The sequence below is a fragment of the Myxocyprinus asiaticus genome, chromosome 22, assembly GCF_019703515.2.
Source record: "Myxocyprinus asiaticus isolate MX2 ecotype Aquarium Trade chromosome 22, UBuf_Myxa_2, whole genome shotgun sequence".
NCBI classification, from domain to species: Eukaryota; Metazoa; Chordata; class Actinopteri; order Cypriniformes; family Catostomidae; genus Myxocyprinus; species Myxocyprinus asiaticus.
The window spans coordinates 6,829,000-6,848,437 of record NC_059365.1 but is presented as its reverse complement, the minus strand read 5'-3'; the positions used below and the strand labels follow the sequence as shown (position 1 = coordinate 6,848,437).

General features: G+C 38.4%; 1 protein-coding gene across 2 annotated transcripts; it reads right to left on the bottom strand.

Annotated features, from left to right (window-relative positions):
• Positions 1-70: 70 nt before the first annotated feature.
• Positions 71-19,427, bottom strand: LOC127412840 (MICOS complex subunit MIC60-like). Of its 2 annotated transcripts, XM_051649505.1 has the most exons (14): positions 19,249-19,427; positions 18,193-18,266; positions 16,877-17,069; positions 16,557-16,710; positions 12,117-12,233; positions 11,042-11,155; positions 10,710-10,843; positions 7,024-7,127; positions 6,738-6,873; positions 6,435-6,564; positions 5,415-5,638; positions 4,374-4,505; positions 3,805-3,934; positions 71-1,881 (listed from the first exon to the last, which is right to left on the bottom strand). In XM_051649505.1, the coding sequence occupies exons 1-14, from the start codon at positions 19,288-19,290 to the stop codon at positions 1,274-1,276; spliced, it is 2,292 nt and encodes a 763-aa protein (XP_051505465.1). In that variant the 5' UTR covers positions 19,291-19,427; the 3' UTR covers positions 71-1,273. The 2 variants fall into 2 exon arrangements, with proteins under 2 accessions (XP_051505465.1, XP_051505466.1); XM_051649506.1 differs by lacking the exon at positions 12,117-12,233.
• Positions 19,428-19,438: the final 11 nt, after the last annotated feature.

Below are 19,438 nucleotides of genomic sequence, written 5' to 3'. Positions count from 1 at the left end.
AATGAGAGAATTTAGATTTTTGGGTGAACTATCCCTTCAAGGACAATGAATGAAAATAACCAAAATGCCATTCTTTTCAACAACCATGATTTATTGATATCCACTACTGAATGAAAGAAGGGCTGATTATTTTCAACAGTCTGGTTAATAAACAACCAGTAAATATAACTCTGAATCTAAAGCGTTACATGTGAATTTTGAAACAGTGAACCGGTTAGTTTCACTCTCCCAACAGTGGTACTGACCCGAAGGCCCTTCTAGCTGCTAAATGCACACTTTGTACTAACCAGTGTCAGATGTGTCATTTACACTGAGGAGTGCCATTGCCAACTGCATTTAAACCCTTGAGATCCATTTTCTGCATATGAGGTACATTTAGACATTCTACACTGGTTGTTCTGGATGGAGGCCTTGCTGCAAAAGTGCTTCGGACAAATAATAAGGAAAAAAACAAAACAAATTTGGCTAGCACACAACATATTTATAAATTAATCTGAGGATCAGCAGGTTCAATCAAAAATGGAAATGCTGTCATTGTATACTCACCAACATGCTGTTATTTTTTTGTGGAACACGAAAGTCTGAATTTTGTAAGAATGTTATTGAAGCTCACCCCATATGACAGTTTATAGTGACCATACCTGTCAAGCTCAGAAAAGAGCAAAAGACACCATAAAGCACCATAAAACTAGTTCATATGACTCCTGTGCTACATTCCAAGTCTTCTGTAGCCATTCAATATCTTTGTGAGAGGAACAGACTGAAATTTACGCCGTAATTCACTGATAATCTTTCTTCGCCAAAGATGGCACCTAGCCTGCATTTGCATCCACATTCAAAAATGGCGAGCTGCGTGCAGTTACTACACTCAAACTAAAGTAATTATAGCATCAATGACGTTGTCGCAGCATGAATTTGGATGCTAACACAGGCTAGACGCAAGCGAAAACAGAGGGGCAGATTTTCAGTGAATAACAACTTAAATTCACACAATTTTTGGAAAGCGTGTATATCGCTCAAGTTGTATGGACTACTTTTATGGTGTATTTTTGTTCTTTTTTGATCTTTCAATCTCTGTTGCTGTATGGAAAAGAGCTACATGATTCTTTAAAAAAAAAAATTAAAAAAAATAAAAAGTTTAGAATGACAGCAGGGTGAGTAAATGATGACAGAATTGTCATTTTTGGGTGAATGGTTCCTTTAATATTGGGCAAGTGACTCCTCATAATTTACATAATCTCCACAAAGTGGGCGTGGTGAACAGTGGGTGTGGCTAAGGGGCCTGTGTGGTGCCCAATCCCACAGCATTAGCATATGCTGATAGCAGGCTGATAACCTGCTTTGTTTCTAGTGTGAGCCGGGCTTCTTTAAGCCAGTCCTGCGCCACACGGCGTGACTCGCCGCGCAGTTGGTTGATGAATTTAGCGGCAAGTTCCAGGTCACCGCGCTCGATGCTATAAGTAGCGTAGGCAAGCAGCTTGAATGTGTCAAGACCTTCAGGTGCTAGTTTAGCAGGTGGTGCTAACTGCTCACTTTCAAACAAAAGTAAGGACTGTAGATACGACAGGAAGTACTGGTAAAGGCTGTTGCGCGATTCGTCGATAAGTGCCACGCGTCGCGCGAGCCGGCGGATGCCGTAGAAACGTGCACGAAGAGAAGCTTCGCTGTAGATCCCTCGGCTGAGAGACTCCTCGGGAATGGCGGTGGCCAACACCTGAGCAAACTCATTTTCTGCACAGCTCTCCTTAATGGCATGTACAGCGCCCTCTAAAGGCTCGGTGGGGGAATCAGCGCCTGCTGACTTGAGAGTGTAGTTCAAAGCCTCCACAGACAGCCACAGCTGGTGAGCTTTACGTGCCTCTTCTTCAGCAATCACATGACCTTAGGTGGAGAGCAAATATTTAATATAAATAAAACTTGAAGAGAAATAAATAAAAACAATTTGGTTAAACTTTTATCTGTGAATATAATTTACAATTCTTTGTACATAAATGTAAATCTGTAAAAATGCAAGCTGTTTTCAAATTTACTTAATTAAGTAGAGTTATTTTCTAAATCTTTGGGATTTATAAAGACTAAGAGTGCCACTGGAAAGCCTTGGCATGACCTAATTTTGTTCATGCATTATTTTATTGTAATTAACCTCTTCAACTCTGGTATATTTTTGGGCTGCCGTCTGCAATTTTTCACACTCAAATTTAAATGCTCACCATTTACACATACTGTGGACTAATTGCAAAAAATTGGTTTAATTGTTTCAGAAAAAAACAATTATTGTATATGTTAATCTTATGTTGAATATTATATTAAATATATAATTTATAAGCATGTAATTCTGGTTCTGTTCACTCCAGCTCCCTCCAAAAAGTCTTATTTTATTCCACTAGATGGCAGCAAGTACTAGAAAAAAAAATAGCTTTTCCTCTATCACCTTCCATCACAAAATGCTGATCTGAAATGTAGGTGGCGCTCTAATGCATTTTAGCCCTCATATTTGTGCTCGATCATAGACATTCAGTCTAATTTTCAGTTCATTCACCTCCCCCATTGTTTCAGTGAATATCTTGGCCTCTGAGTGGACTAGAAGCTCAATCTAGGTGTCATTAGAAAGCTGATATTGTATAAAATGTTATCATCAATAGTCAATAACATATTTCTCCAATGATTTGTTTAGCATTCTTTTCTTGCTGGACCCCATATTTTGTTATGGACATCTAAGATATAACATTGGATTATTCACACAAGCAAGCTCACAAGTACAAAATGGCTAATTGTTTAGAAAACTGCCTAAGGCGGGGTCCTGGGTAGCTCAGCAAGTAAAGATGCTTGAATCAGTGACTCCAGTCAGGCTTCCTAAGCAACCAATTGGCCCGGTTGCTAGGGTGGGTAGAGTCACGTTGGGTTGGTCGCTATAATATGGTTCTCGCTCTCAGTGAGACACGTGGTTAGTTGTGCGTGGATGCCGTGGAGAATAGCATGAAGTCTCCACATGCGCTAGGTCTCCGCGGTAACACGCTCAACAAGCCACATGATAAGATGCGCGGATTGATGGTCTCAGACGCGGAGGCAACTGAGATTCGTCCTCCGCCACCCGGATTGAGGCAAGTCACTACGTCACCACGATGGCTTAGAGTGCTTTGGGAACTGGGCATTCCAAATTGGGGAGAAAATCCCCCCCCCACAAAAAAAGCTATTCCGCTTTCCGCTATTTGGAGCTTACAGCACCAGTATTTGATGCATAAAACAGATGCTTGTATTTGATGTATTACAGATATCATATTTCACTTTGTGATTCTTTTGAAAATCTTTCAAACTGTGGTATTAGGGCAACAAAATAAACTGTACAATCACATTCCTGGGAATGAGAGCTTTAATTTGACATATGATTGTCTATTTAAGTGCTATTTTAAAGACTTTTATATTAATATTAATATTTCAACCACATGACCTCTAGGTGGCGCTGATTTGTGACAAATGTTTTCAGACCTTATTTTGTTATTTTTTTCTAACACAAATGCAGAAGTTAAAAGTTCAGATTCTAAGCTTTCAAACGATAACCCATATGCATGACTTATGTATACGAAGACTTGAACATTTAAAGCGTAAACTTAATTCGCGACATAGCGCCCTTTTTTGACCCACCAGCAGGTCCGCAGAGGTGAAGAGTTTAACTTAATATTTTTTTTTCTTTCTTTTTATTTAAGTCTCTGCTCAGCTATAATAGAGAAGTTTACGTGTTAATGCCTTGATGGCTTGTTTGTTGTACATGGAAAGTCTTTGGAATAAAAAAATAAAAAAACTCACTGTCTATGGCTTCTTCAATGCCCTTCAGCCGAGCGTAGGCAGCATTCATGTCCAGAGTGAAGGTGTCCAACTGTTCTTGAGTCAGTCTGCGGTAATGAGTCTCCTGCTCCATCATCTTACTGTTCAGAACCTACACAGAAATTTCATTGAACACAGTTAAACAGTTATGCTTAGTGTATTTTTTTTTATATATTTAAATACTTTCTCCTGTCCCAGTCTAGTATTCAGAGTCAACTATAAGTAAGCTATTCATAAGTTGACTTCCTGAAAACTTAAACACTGTAGCACTATCAATACATTGAGCTGTTGTTTGAGCATCCCAAAAATCCAAATGTAGCAACATTGGCTCAACCAATAGCATAAGTTTGGGGCAGGAGTGTTTGGGAAATCTGTTTGAAAAGTCATTACTTTTACACACTTTACCTTGTACAACAACAAGCTGAAGAATAACAGTTGCCTCCATCTATACTCTACTTCGAGACTACTTTAATTATATACCTTTTAGCTAAATAGTTAAATACTCATATGATGAACAAATGTAAACATGTCCTATATGTCAGTGTTGGTACCTCCTGGGCCTCTTCTCGTAGCTCTTGTTCCTGCACCTTCAGCACGTCACGAAGGTGATCTGTGTGTGCAGCAGCCTGACGACGCAGTTGTGTCCTCATCTCAGCCTCCATCACCTCACGCATCTCCTGCACCTACAACACACACACAAAGTCACCATTCACTTTATTTGAATGGCAAAAAAGCTGCAATGAAAGTGAATGGTGACTGAGACTAACATTCTGCCTAACATCTCCTTTTGTGTTCTACAGAAGAAAGAGTTTAGAGCAATATGAGGTTGAGTAAATGATGACAGAATTTTCATGTTTGTGTGAACGCAACTCTGCAGGTTCAGTAATATATATATATATTTGTATTAAAGAAACAAAGACGAAAGTGATTAAATCATAAAGCAACACGAGACACGTTCACGTTGAACATAAAATTGAGTTTTATTTTATTTTCTTTAAGCAGCATTAACTGCATACAATGCAATACAAACACAAATTCGATAAGAACACACGATGGCAGCATCATTTCATGAACACAAGAGAATTTATTAGGCTTATTTATTTTGATTATAATTGTCTTTAGTTCTTAATCTGTAGGCTATTAGTAATTTTCCACCTGTTGTTGTTGACAGATGCTTGCGTTCTCCGTTGGAGAAGGTAAATGTTTGGATTTGGGGAGGTGGTTAAATAAGATTTTTTGATCACTTTGTTATTTTTTTGCTTTTTTTGTTTAGATTAAAGTGCAATTTGAATTTAGAAATGTCTTTTATGTTTTTCGTGTTTCAATAAATGAATAACATTTTTAAAGCAAAATCATTAAAGCAAAAAAAATGCACCGACCCTCAGCAGGGGGGTTGACGGCGTAATCGGATATCGCGATATTTTTAAGGTGATTATCGCTAAAATATTGTTTACAAATTGCCCAGCCCTAGTGCATACCATCAGGAGGATCTATAATTTCAGCCATTTTCAAAATATTAAATGTCAAGGAAAGGTAAATATTGTAAATTATTCATGTCATTTTTGCAGTTGCAGTAGTGTCTATAAACGCACCTTCTTCTCCTGCTCGAGTCTCATGTCTTCACGGCTGTGCTCTACTGCAGAGATCACGGTTCTCTCTAGAGCTTTCTGATTCTCCAGCTTCTGCTGCTCTAGAGCCATCTCAATGTGGATCTGCTCTCTCACCCGCTGCTCTGCCAGCTCGCGGTTCAGCTGATCGATGCGCCGGTGAGCGTGAGCGATCAGAGAGTTCAGATCATCTGCGCTCAGCTTTCCCGCTGAGAAAGAAACAGAAGAGCAGCATTAGAAATAATGTGAATGACAAGAGCTAGAGACATGGAGATATTTCCATGGCATATTCGATGGGTCTGACCATCATATTGCATACAAAAATGCTGAGAACTGGCTAAAAAGCAGTTCTTATATGATTAGACTGCTTGACAACATCCCGGAGTTGTGACCTGACTGTTATCCCAACATGGTGACCAAATGATGTGAACAACCAAAAGGAAAAGGTTCACTGTAAGGTTTGATAAGGTTCAACGTAGCTCAACAGAAATGCAACTCTAAAGCAAACCTCACCCTGATGTCAACCAAAAGTACTTCTGTAAAAAGACGACTGATCTCTGAAAGGTGATGGACAAGACAAAAACAAAACCAACAAAGCCAAAACAAAAACAAAAAATAAAACAACAAAATAAAATCAAACAAATCACTTCTCTGAAAGCTGATGAAAAAAAATCTAAAACACAAAGCCAAAATAAAACAATAAATAAAATAAAATCAATTTCTGCAAAAAGATGACTTATCTTTGAAAGATAATGGAAAAAACAAAAACACAAAGCCAAAACAAAATTGTAAAACCAAATAAAAAAAAACAACACTAAATAAAATCAAACAAAGTACTTATGGGAAAAGATGACTGATCTCTGAAAGATGATGGAAAAACAAAAACAAGGCCAAAACCAAATAAAAAATACAATAAAATAAAAAACCAACACTAAATAAAATCAAACAAATTACTTGTTTGACGTGATAAGCGACACGAGTGCGAGGGTGTGTGTGAGATCTTACCAAGTCCTTTCCAATTGGCCTGGATCTCAGGTGTGATGCTGGCAAGCTCCTTTTGAAACTGAGCTTTGGCCTCGTTCACCAGCTCACTGTACTGAGATACGATCATTGCCTCCGACTGTGCCGTCTGCACCTGCAGCACCGACAGACAATATATCAGGTGTGAGTTACAGCCTGCAGATGGGACATGCTGATATGACACTAGAGCTTCAGGGAGCCTGTCTCAATGGGATATCATACTCACTGCTTGCAGTTCACTGGGCCATGTACTGGCCAAAGCACGTTACCATAATCTAAGATAATTACCTTGGTTACAACGTTATCCAGATCCACAATCATGCTGTGCAAGTTCTCCTCTGCGGCCAGGATCTGTGGCCTCGCTGCGTCAATCTTGGATTCTTTAGCGCTGTTGATCACTCCACGAAGTTTCTCGAGCTCTTTTCTGATTACACACAAAATAAAACAAACAGGGTTTCACCTTTTCTGACAGAGTCAAATCTCAGTGTTTGTCTTGTATCAGAGGCATATTGTCAAGATGGGTCTCAGTAATATCACATAAAGTCCCATGTGAGGTATCAGAAGCAGATCTCACTTGGCTTGGAGTAGGGCTTCTCCAGCCTCATCCACAGATCGGGTCCTCTCACTAAGAGCCTCATTCAATGCTCTCCACTGAGCTGACTTCTCATCAGGAGGGGTCTGAACACAAACACATGATGGTGTAAGAACAAACAGAAAATAACTGTAGATAGGCCCTGTTTACACCTGCTCGTAATATGCGTCTCTTTTGATTACTTGTGTATGGATTTCGAGGGGAGGGTCTCTTATTTAATGGCAACATACATCAATCACTACGTCAGTGTTTTACTGCATAATAATTATCCTGCTGAGACTCGAGCATGGTTGCTGTATGCATTTTCCTTTTCTCTTTTTGATTTGTAAGTAGTAGTACCTAATAAACGAGCAAAAATAAATTTCTAGAGCAAATAGCTTTCCTAAAAATCAATGTCCACATATGTGACAGCAGGACTAAGTTGTGAAATTTTAAATAATACCAAGCTATAGGAAGTCAGATTATTATTTTTTTTATTACTGTTTATTATGTTTCCAGGAGTGTTTGATATTCATGTTTTTGAGATTACAGATTTTATATCAGAAATTAGCCTAAAAAATTCTGATTCAAAGTAACGGCCAGTAGGGCTGGCAATTGCCACAGACCTCCCTATTCCCTAAAGAATTTGCAGGTAAAAGGTAGGGATGTGCAAATCTAACAATTTAAAAATACCAATTGACCAGTCAGTGTTTTTGTCTGAGCTAGGCGACTATTAGGAACCCATGTAAAAGTCTGCATTATGTCCATTTGTATTCAAAAAATAAATTTATACAATATATCATTTTAACTTATCAAACTAATTTTGTTATTTTAGAATATAATATATTACCATAGGCTGTCACTATTATCATAATGATAATTTTGCAACATACAATGGAGGCTAAAGAGTAAACTTGTTCAAGAACCATTTCTGGGGCTGTACTGAATTATGACATGCGACAATTCATCTGTAGTCCCAATGAAGTTGCATGTTATTTGCATATGCATCCTGAGAGAGTCTGAGCAGCGTTCTCATAAACAACTTTATTCTTACAATCTGCTCCCAGTTGACTGACAGAGAAAAAAGATTGAGCGAGACACGATTGAGCTGCGCGTGTTGGTGCCAAAGCGCAAATTTACTTCTGAACATAAAAGCAAATCAGACACACGCATTGCCGGGATGTCTTTCGTCTGTCCTTCAAAATACAAGCAGGCGTGTTTCCTCAAGCACGCGTGTTTGCAGGCTTGGGGAGTAACGGATTACTTGTAACGGTGTTAGGTAATCAGGATACAAACAATTAGGTAACTATAATCCGTTACAGTTACATAAAAACCAACCGTAATCAGAATACAGTTACATTTTCAAAAAACTGGGATTATTGTCAAGAATACAAGCTTTAATTTCTGACAAAAGAAATAGTAAATTTTCCTGACACAAAGTGATACAGACAGCTGTTTGTTTAGAGTGAGAGATGGTTCAAATGCGCATTCTCTTCGGGTTCTCTCTCATGACTCACTTGAGAGTGAACCACAGTTTTCTCCCAATTTGGAATGCCCAATTCCCAATGCGCTCTAAATCCTCATGGTGGCTTAGTGACTCGCCTCAATCTGGGTGACGAATCTCAGCTGCCTCCGCGTCTGAGACCGTCAACCCGCGCATCTTATCACGTGGCTTGTTGAGTACATTACCGCGGAGACATAGCGCGTGTGGAGGCTTCACGCCATCCACCACGGCATCCACGCACAACTCACCACGGACCCCAACGAGAGCGAACCACATTATAGCGACCACGAGGAGGTTACCCTATGTGACTCTACCCTCCCTAGCAACTGGGCCAATTTGGTTGCTTAGGAGACCTGGCTGGAGTCACTCAGCACACCCTGGGATTCGAACTAGCGAACTCCAGGGGTGTTAGCCAGCGTCACTTGTCATTAATTAATATTAAAAGCATGACAGCTTTCACATTACCAATTTTTCATGCTAACCGTGCTGTGTTTCGAACAAAACTGCCAGTGTGAAAGCACCCTTAGAGATCATATTGATTTTATCTTGACTTTATTTACATATGTGCCCTTATGGTAATCCAAAAGTAAGGAAAAGTAATCTGATTACATCAATTTCTTATTGCTGTAATTGGATTACTTTACTGATTACATGTATTGTTAAGTAATCAATAATCTGCAACAGATTACATAAAAAAAGTAACCCTCTCAACCCTTCATGGCATTCCTTGTCGACAGTGGAGGGTAAATGTGCAAAATTACCCACCACTGCACATGTATACCCTGGCTGTTACATATTGCGGGGCGCGACGTAGTTTATAAGCATCCAACAGTTTATAAGCCTTTTTACAGCTAAACTATTTATTAAAGCAGTGTCAGACAGAATCTGCAGAATGACTTCTGACAAATACTCTCCACAACACCTCTCAAATTATCTTTTGGATTATGCATATAAACAGGAACAATGATCACAGCAGAGGGTTTTGACATCCGACAGTGAACAAATGGCGCTTGATGGCTGTAAATTAATGATTAAACGTAAAGAATTTAAGAGAAAAAAAACTTCTCAGTGAGAAAACCTGTTAATGTGGAACTCTGCACAAATACAAATAAAAAAAATCGATTTTTCATCAGGGAGACGATTTTAAAATCACTTTGGCTCAAGAATCGTGATTTTTTCTAATGGCCAGCATCATCCAATCACTTTTAAAATAAATTGCTACATTTTAAATTCTGAATCCATGTACTGATTTCCATTGTCCCATGTCAGCCAAACATGTTGAGTCGGATTTTAGGATTTTAGGAGTGAATGCACTTAACTGTTTAGAGAGCTATAGGATGCTCTCTTGTTCCCTATTTAGTGAATGACTCAACCTTCAGTGTGCTGTCTGTCTGCACTGGTCTCAGAACAGTTCAAAAAGCATCTTATTTTCATCCTAACTCCATATACATCCTCTAAAAGCAACATTGTTCAGCTTTTTGATGAACCCCTTGATTCTCAATGTGATGTGCAGTAAATATAAGATTTCTAAAGAAAAAAACGCACTAAAGTACACATTAGTGTACATTGTGTTTACCACAGTGGCGTTTCGCAATAAATTGCTCCAATTTTAAAAATGGCATATCGTTTGTAACTAGAGACTATCATTTTTTGACTCAAACAGGTTTCTTAACAGATGTAGTTTTGCTGGCGTTTCTCCTAAAGACAAACTCTGCTGCGATCGGCACAATGTTGTTTTGTCACATGACTCGGTATGTATCAAAAGTTTAACCCTTTACTGACAGCACAGAATCTTCTGAACTGAGATCAGTCAGTCTAAACTGTCCTCTGGTCTAACGCCCATGCATGTGTACGCAGGGTCGCACATGTTTAAGCACAAAAAACTAAAAGAGTTTAAAAAAAACAAAAAACTGTGCACTGCTACTCGCTTTTGTACTTGCATTTAACCTAAAAGCAAACATGTTTTAGTCGAATGCTTGTATTAACTGAGCTTCAGAAGTGCATCCTTCTCATCTGTGTCACTGCATGTTTATATCAGGCATACTGAAGTGGTTATGTTTTAGACCATGTTTATACCTGTCTTTTTCAAACTGATCACCCAAAACACATCTTAATACCAGGTATTAACAGAGCCATAGATAGGATTTCATATGATGTAATGGCCCGAGTGTGTGTCTGCGTTCACCTCTGAGTCCATGGCCTCTTTGAGTTTGTGTGTGTGTGCGGCGATGGCGGTCAGTGCAGCCTCCTGAGCTCCGATGGCCTGCAGTGTGACCTTTGCTGAGCTGCCCAAATTTTCCTCCAGTCCAGCAGTCAGAGCTGAGACACATAGAAAACAGAGACACAGGATACACATGACCTACACATGCTTAACTGCCTCCTCTTTTAAGTTCTGTTAATTGTTACAGTACTTATTTTTAATATGTGAAGATCTGATCAAGAACTGCAGAACTAAACACAGAATGAAGATGTAGCCTATTCAAGTCATATGGTTCAAGAAAGTGTTTGGACACCCACCTGTCAGTGCATCCTGCTCAGCTTTGTCCTGTTCAGCCAGTCGAGCAGTCACTTCCTCTGCTGGTCTCTCCTTCAGCACAGGCTCATGATGAGCACACTCCTTACACTCTTCAGCTACACACACATAAGAACAAAACACACACTTAGCTAATATATCAGGGTTCCCACATCATTTGACCAACGAATTTCCATCACTTCCAGCTGTTTGTTTAAAAAAAATATATATATATATAGCACTTGAAAAAAAAAAAAAGCGATTTCGATTTTCTAAGTTCCATTCCAAAAAGCATCTTGTGTGTTCAATGGAAATAAAGAAGTTAACATGGTCAATGTTACAAATTTGCTTATTTAATTAGTGACCTAAAAAGAATGCAGGATCTTAAATATGTCTTACGTTTGTTTACATTTAAAAAAAATCCTTTTTCCAAACATCCAATTCATGACTTTATAACTGTGAATTTTCAATGTGGTCTCAGGCTTTTGGACCTCACTGTATTTTATTTATATCAGCAGTACAACGGCCACCCTGTTCTCTAGATATTGGCAATGCACTTGGAAAAACCCATATCGGCTGAAATGATGGTGTAAAATATGCGAAACTCTAGCATACTCAGTACATACTTTCATTAACTTCCGGCAAAACACAGATATTCTTTGTTCAACAGGACTTTGAAAGAAAAACACTGTTACAAACAAACAAATAAAACCACAGTCATTAATACAGTCACAAACATACACAATCCCATTACAAATGAAGCTCTCTTGGGAGAGAATGCTGGTTTGTAATGTTGGGTGGGTAAAGAACTGAACATACACACAAACATCGAAGAAATGATTCCATGCAGAGGAATGGAGAAGAAGAGAATATGTTAGTGTGGGTTAGATGATATAACTGTGCACTAGGATGGTTCGTTGTAATGTTTGAACATAATGATAGTTGAGCGCATGCAGTGAGGAAGCGACACTCATGCCATCTGCCCGACAACTAATCTGATGAAGACTTTGAAAAGACAGACACACTGGTTCTGGATCAGTTGTCAGAAGCAGAACGCCTTGTGATTGATCCGTTGCTGACCTGCTGGGGGGGTTGAGACTGGGCGTTCAGGTGGGGTTTCATCGCTTGTACCTGGGGCGGGCACAGAAGGCACCTCGCTGATAGCTGAAATAATATGAGCCGCTGAGGTGGAGGCTTCTGTAAACAACATTACGACTCACATGAGAAATATAGATCAAACTACAGCCACTGTGAATGACTGGAGAACTGATCAGATGTGACAATTACTGTGAAGATTATTTTCTGGGAATCTGTACACAGATTAAACAGAAATAATGCTGTTTGAGTTCCTTTGATATTGTGCAGTTTTTAGTCCATGATAAGATTAGACATTCAGCTGAGCTCAGTCAATATCTGACTAATATAAAGAGACAAATGGGTAATTCTAACAAAAGGCTGACTTCATTGAGGATTTTCTTTCTTTTCTTTTGGAATGTGAAAAGGGAAGTCTGAAATCATTGTAAACAGTAAAATAAAATCTTAAAAAATTTAACAAAAAAAAAAAAAAAACACTTTTTAAGACTTTTTCTGTAACATGTCCAGATAAATTCTCATTACTGCAACACACAAAACTTTGGCCAAAAATCTAAGAAGCTGGTTAGTTTGGAAAATAATTACGATTGATTTGAACTTTACATGTCAACATTTATTAGAGGCTCTAAACAAATATTAATTTCTCACCAAATCTGATTTAAAAAAATGTACAATTTATCTCATTACCGCAACACACCTACCAATTTCACACTTTGTTTTTGGTGTTTTTCAGATTAACCTAAACACGTTTTATGTGTAATGGTTGGTCTAAGGATAAATGATCAGATTTGGCATTTAATAACTGTTAAAGTTTCTTGGCTGTGTAAATCTATAAGGCATTGATATGAGTTGATAAACAAGATGCGCCAATAAGAATGTCATTCACAATTTACATTTACATACCATACAACTTTTTGGTAAGATCCTTTCCTCCATCCTCAAACATCTAAATCATTATTTATGCACATTAGTGGCTGTTAATATAAATATGAATGCATTTTGTCTACCTGATTTAGCCCAGCTTTAGCTATTTAATAATTAATATATTAAAGAACAACTAATGGTAGATGTACACTTAACACATACATTTTTAAGAACATTTATTTATTATTTATCTTATTAAACTTGTCAATAAGTAATTTTTCTATTTTGATTAGACACAATTTTGATGATGAAACTGAATTAAACTTTAAAACATGGAATTTAGAAAAATAAAAGTGGAATCTGGAGGGTAAAAAAAAACAGAATTTAGAAAAAATATAAAACAGATTTCATAGGTTTAACTAAGAAACATTCAAAGGAAACATGGCATTGCTTTAATGTATTATTTACATTGAAATGTAACATTTTAATAGGCTAAAGGAGAGTGTTTAATAGCATATTACCTATTTTTTCTGTGGTATTGAAACTGGTATAGAGAATCGTGAAACTTGTATCGTGAAAACACTTCTTTGCATGTTTTGCTAAGAATAGTCTACAGGCCTATTTACACCAAGAGAGAATATTTAGCTTGAGCAAGACTAGAGAAAGACCAATTAATAAGCCGATATTTGGCCATTTTGAAAATAATGGCATCGGCCAATAACCACTCGGCTGATAAACAAATTGATTTTAAACAAATTATTTATTGATCTATCTATAAAGTATGTATTAGTATATACACCGATCAGCCACAACATTAAAACCACCTCCCTAATATTGTGTAGGTCCCCCTTGTGCTGCTAAAACAGCGCCAATCCGCATCTCTGAATAGCATTCTGAGATTATGTACTTCTCAGCACAACTGTACAGAGCGGTTATCTGAGTTACTGTAGACTTTGTCAGTTCAAACCAGTCGGGTCATTCTCTGTTGACCTCTCTCATCAACAAGGCGTTTCCATCCGCAGAACTGCTGCTCACTGGATGTTTTTTGTTTTTGGCACCATTCGGAGTAAATTCTAGAGACTGTTGTGTGTGAAAATCCCAGGAGATCAGCAGTTACAGAAATACTCAAACCAGCCCGTCTGTCACCAACAATCATCCATGCGATTATCTAATCAGCCAATCGTGCGGCAGCAGTGCAGTGCATAAAATCATGCAGATACGGGTCAGGAGCTTCAGTTAATGTTCACATCAACCATCAGAATGGGGGGAAATTGTGATCTCAGTGATTTGGAGCATGGCATGATTGTTAGTGCCAGACGGGCTGGTTTGAGTATTTCTGTAACTGCTGATCTCCTGGGATTTTCACACACAACAGTCTCTAGAATTTACATCCAGTGAGCGGCAGTTCTGCAGATGGAAATGCCTTGTTGACGAGAGAGTTCAACAGAGAATGACCAGACTGGTTAAACTGACAAAGTCTACGGTAACTCAGATAACCACTCTGTACAATTGTGGTGAGAAGAATATCATCTCAGAATGCTGTTCTGAGATGCGGGTTGGCGCTGTTTTGGCGGCACGAGGGGGACCTACACAATATTAGGCAGGTGGTTTAAATGTTGTGGCTGATCTGTGTATATATATATATGTACATATACAGTGGCAACAAAAAAAAAATGTGAACCATTTGGAATTAGCTGGTTTTTTGCATTAACTGATCATAAAATGTGATCTCATCTTCATCAAAGTCACAAGTATAGACAAACACAATGTGCTTAAGCAAACAACACACAAACAATGATAATGTTTCATGTCTTTATTGAACACATCCTATTGAAACATTCACAGTTGATCCTCCTTTGGCAGAATAACCTCAACCAAGCGTTTCCGGTTGCTGCGGATTAGACCTGTACAATGTTCAGAAGGAATTTTGGACCGTTCTACCTTACAGAACTGCTTCAGCTCAGTCATATTCTTAGGATGTCTGGTGTAAACGGCTCTCTTGAGGTCATTCCACAGCATCTCTATCGGGTTAAGGTCTGGACTCTGACTGCGCCACTCAAAAGGTGGATTTTCTTTTTTGAAGCCATTCTGTAGTGGATTTACTTCGATGTTTAGGGTCATTGTCCTGCTGCATCACCCAACTTCTACTGAGCTTCAGCTGGTGCACAGCCACCCTGACAGTATCCTGTAGGATATCTTGATAAAATTGGGAATTCATTTTGACCTCTATGATGGCAAGCGGTCCAGGCCCAGAAGAAGCAAAGCTTGATGCTCCCTCCACCGTACTTCACCATTGGGATGATGTTTTTATGTTGGTATGCAGAACTCTTTTTACGGCATACGTAGTGCTGCATGTTCTTCCCAAACAATTCAACATTAGTTTCATCAGTCCACAAAACATTTTCCCAGTAGCATTGTGGAGTGTCAATGTGGTCTTTGGCAAACTTCAGGCGCTCAGCAATGTTTTTGTTGAAAAGCTCACCTTGAGGCGTCCTGCAATGGACACCATGCCTGTTTAATGTTTTCTGTATAGTAGACTCATGAACAGAGATGTTAACCAGTTCCAATGATTCCTTCAAGTCTTTAGCTGTCACTCTAGGGTCCTTTGAGTCATCTTGGCTGGATGGCCACTTCTAGGGAGAGTAGCCACAGTACTAAATAGTCTCCATTTATAGACAATTTGTCTAACAGTGGACAGATGAATATCTAAGCTCTTTGAGATATCTTTGTTACCCTTTCCTGCTGTATGCAAAGAAACAATTCTTGATTGTAGGTCTTCTGACATCTCTTTTTTGCAAGGCATTGTCCACATCAGCAGATGCTTCTTGAGAATAGCACACTCAAAATGTTTGAGTGCTTTTTAGAAGTCAAAGTAGCTCTAACCTACACCTCCAATCTCGTTTCATTTAACTGGATGCCAAGTTTGCCAACTCTTTACTCTAATTAGCTTTTGTTGACGTCATTAGCCTAAGGGTTCACATACTTTTTCTTGCCAATGTACATCGACGACCCTGCTCTATAGATATCAACAAACCTTAATTTCAAACAATGTCTATTTCACATTAGGATCAACTACACTCTTGAAAATCAACTCCATTCTTTAAAAAGAAAAAAAAAAAAAGAAAAAAAAATCTAATGAAATAACTTTCCGTAACAAGGTCAAACACTAAATGTAACCTCTTAACCTTTCACCTAATGACCTTTTAAGGCAGGTCAGCAGTCTGTGCATAATTAAACATGGCATGATCATTAAAAAAAATACATAAAAATGTACAGATTCCACTTCTGTAGATAATCCTTGTTGCTTTAAACCTGCTAGTGTATAACTATAAAGAGGTGTGTGATGTTTCTGTGTTTGTTAGGTTATTGTTGAGAATCACAATTCAGGTCCAACAAATATAACATAAGACATTTCATGCTTATTACCGTTTTTAACTTCCTGCACAACATAAGAGACATATTCTATACTATTATTGATAACACATTTCAGTTTTAAAGAGCAAATAGGGGAAAGATCATTTTAAGTGGGTATCTCATATGCACAAAATAACGACATTCACTCACCCTCTAGTGTCTGTGTGGTTGATGCTGGAGCTTTCTCCACAGCATTTGGAGCTCCCACTGGTGCTGGATCAGGCTTCTTGACTTTGGCTTTGGGCTGCTTTGATTCCTTGGTGACTTCTGGTAATGAGGATATCTGCAGAGGTTCGATCTTTCCCTAAAACAACAACAACAAAAAAATAATATAAAATTGCTATTTACCTAACTGACAGTACACAGTATGACAACAGATGGACAGACAAAATCTACAGTAGATTAAGTAAATAACTATGTCTTATCTACTCAAAAGGCATGCAATTAAAAGTGAGAGTTATGTATCTTACCAGTTTCTTTTGTAAAGGGACGAATGGAGGAGGAGGTGGGCCAAGTGTCATCTCAAACAGCTGATCAGAGTAGGGAACACTCTTCTCTACATTTGCCCGAAATTTGGGGTCCCATTTAGCATAAAGGATTGTACCACCAAGACCTCCACCGACTGTTAAAAGACTGGCAGCCACTATTTTCCCAGCAGTAGATCTGCAGTACAAAAAAAGATCTAATATGAGATGCAAGTGTTTTGTGCATATATTATACTGTATACATGATGTATTGTTTCTAACTAAACATATTAAGGTTCACACAAAGGCATTTAATGAACATATATTACACAGATTTTGTAAAACAGATCATTCAACTACTAGCAAAGATTCCATTGTACATAATAGAGTACTAGTGTGTGTTTAAAGGGATAGTTTACCCAAAAATAAATATTCTTATCATTTAAGAATATCATACTCTTATCATTTATTCACTCTCATGACATCCCAGATGTGTATGAATTTCTTTCTTCAGCAGAACACAAATGAAGATTTTTAGAAGAATATCTCAACTCTGTAGGTCCATACAATGCAAGTGGATGGTGAGCAACACTTTAAAGCTCCAAAAACCACAGACAATCGTTGTAAATGTAATCCATATGACTTCAGTGGTTAAACTAAAGTTTTCTAAAGCGAAACGATCGCTTTGGGTCAGAAACAGATCAATATTTAAGTCCTTTTCATTATAACTGTATACTTCCAGTCGCTCTCTGATGCGCGTCCACGAGGGGAATCAGCTCACGCTGCCTCTCGTATGACGCAAGCGTGTTGGCATGTTCCCACGAGAACTGACGTGATACAACCAGAAGTGCAGCTCGATCCGTTTACAAAAGAACAATGTTCACAAGCTGAACATGCCAGCATGCTTATGTCACGCAAGAGGCAGCATGACCCAAGTCCCCTCGTAGAAGTGCATCGGAGAGCGACCAGAAGTAATCAATTATAGTGAAAAGGACTTAAATATTGACCTGTTTCTCACCCAAAGCAATTGTATTGCTTTAGAAGACATTGATTTAACCACTGGTGTCTTATAGATTACATTTACAATGATTGTCTGTACTTTTTGGAGCTTTAAAGGGCTGATCACCATCCGCTTCCATTGTATGGACCTACAGAGCTGAGATATTCTTCTAAAAATCTTTCTTTGTGTTCTGCAGAAGAAAGAAAGTCATATACATCTGGGATGGCATGAGGATGAGTAAATGATGAGAGAATTTAAATTTTTGAGTGATCTATCCCTTTATGGTTCAATTATCAGTTTGATGCCACACAGTATCTCGTACCCGGAGTTTCCAGCAGTGGTGTATCCGCGGCAGTGTTGTAATGGATGGGCCGTCACTTTACCACACACACATTGCTGCAGAGAAACAAATAAATATTCACAAAAACATCAGGCCACATGCACCAGAGCAAACCAAATGACACATTATTCCTTCTACATTGACCAGTGCCAAATTGCCAATGTTATTTTACATGTATGTTGAATAAAATAGCTCAAAAGGTGTTAAAAATGTACCATTTCCATCTCACAAAACAAATTTCCATCTTAAAAAAAGAAAAAAAGAAAACATCGTTGAACCCTATAGTCTACACATTTTATTCGCCATAAAAAAAATTAATGACCAGTTGTCACGAAGCATGAGTTAATTTTCTTCATGGCCAAGAGTGAGTTCAGAAGCTGTTTAAGACAACATTAATGCATTATTCATTACAGTAGCTTACTGTTCATGGAAGCACAAGAGTGAAAACAAAAGGCTGCGTTTATGTGGGGAACTTTGTGAACTTTTCACGGACAAGGTCACGTCCTTCCATTGGACATAACTATAATAAAGAGTAGTTATTTACATTAAACAACATCCACAACTTAACATATTTCAGTAAAATAAATTGTACATTTAAATAGGGTGAACAAATAAAAAATATATATATTTCCCGACAGCTTTTGGTTTGCTTTGTTGTGAGGATGACAGAAAATATGAATCATACAGAGCCCGCCCATATTTACGCTCCCGTAAAATCCTGGGTGTCTATTGGTGGATGGATGTATCACTCACTAAAACGCGAGATTTCATTGGCTCGATATTTCAGCCTGTCAACACGTTACGTCGTTTACGTACAGCAGCATTTTTACCCCGTGTGCTACTTAACCGTGTCAAATAACATCTCCGAAAGGAAACCATCATATTTCTCTCGCAGTTTATTTAGTAAAAATTGGTTAATTAACTGAACACTATATGTGTTATTATAATCCGCAATTAAATTAAATGCGTAATATACGGCGGGCCTCGCTGTGGGTCACTGAATGACCGTTCTCAACATGCTAGCAGAATAAAACTCACCCGCGCCGCTGCATGAGCCCCTTTCCAACAGACGCGCAGCATGTTTGTGTTTTTGAGTGATGGATTAAAGATGAGAAATGTGCGATCCGATTCAGCAAAACATTATAAAGTGATCAACCTCAACTGCAATTTTGCCCCAGCACACTGTAGATTAGCTCCAACTCTGGTGCGCGTAGTGACAGAGGCGCGC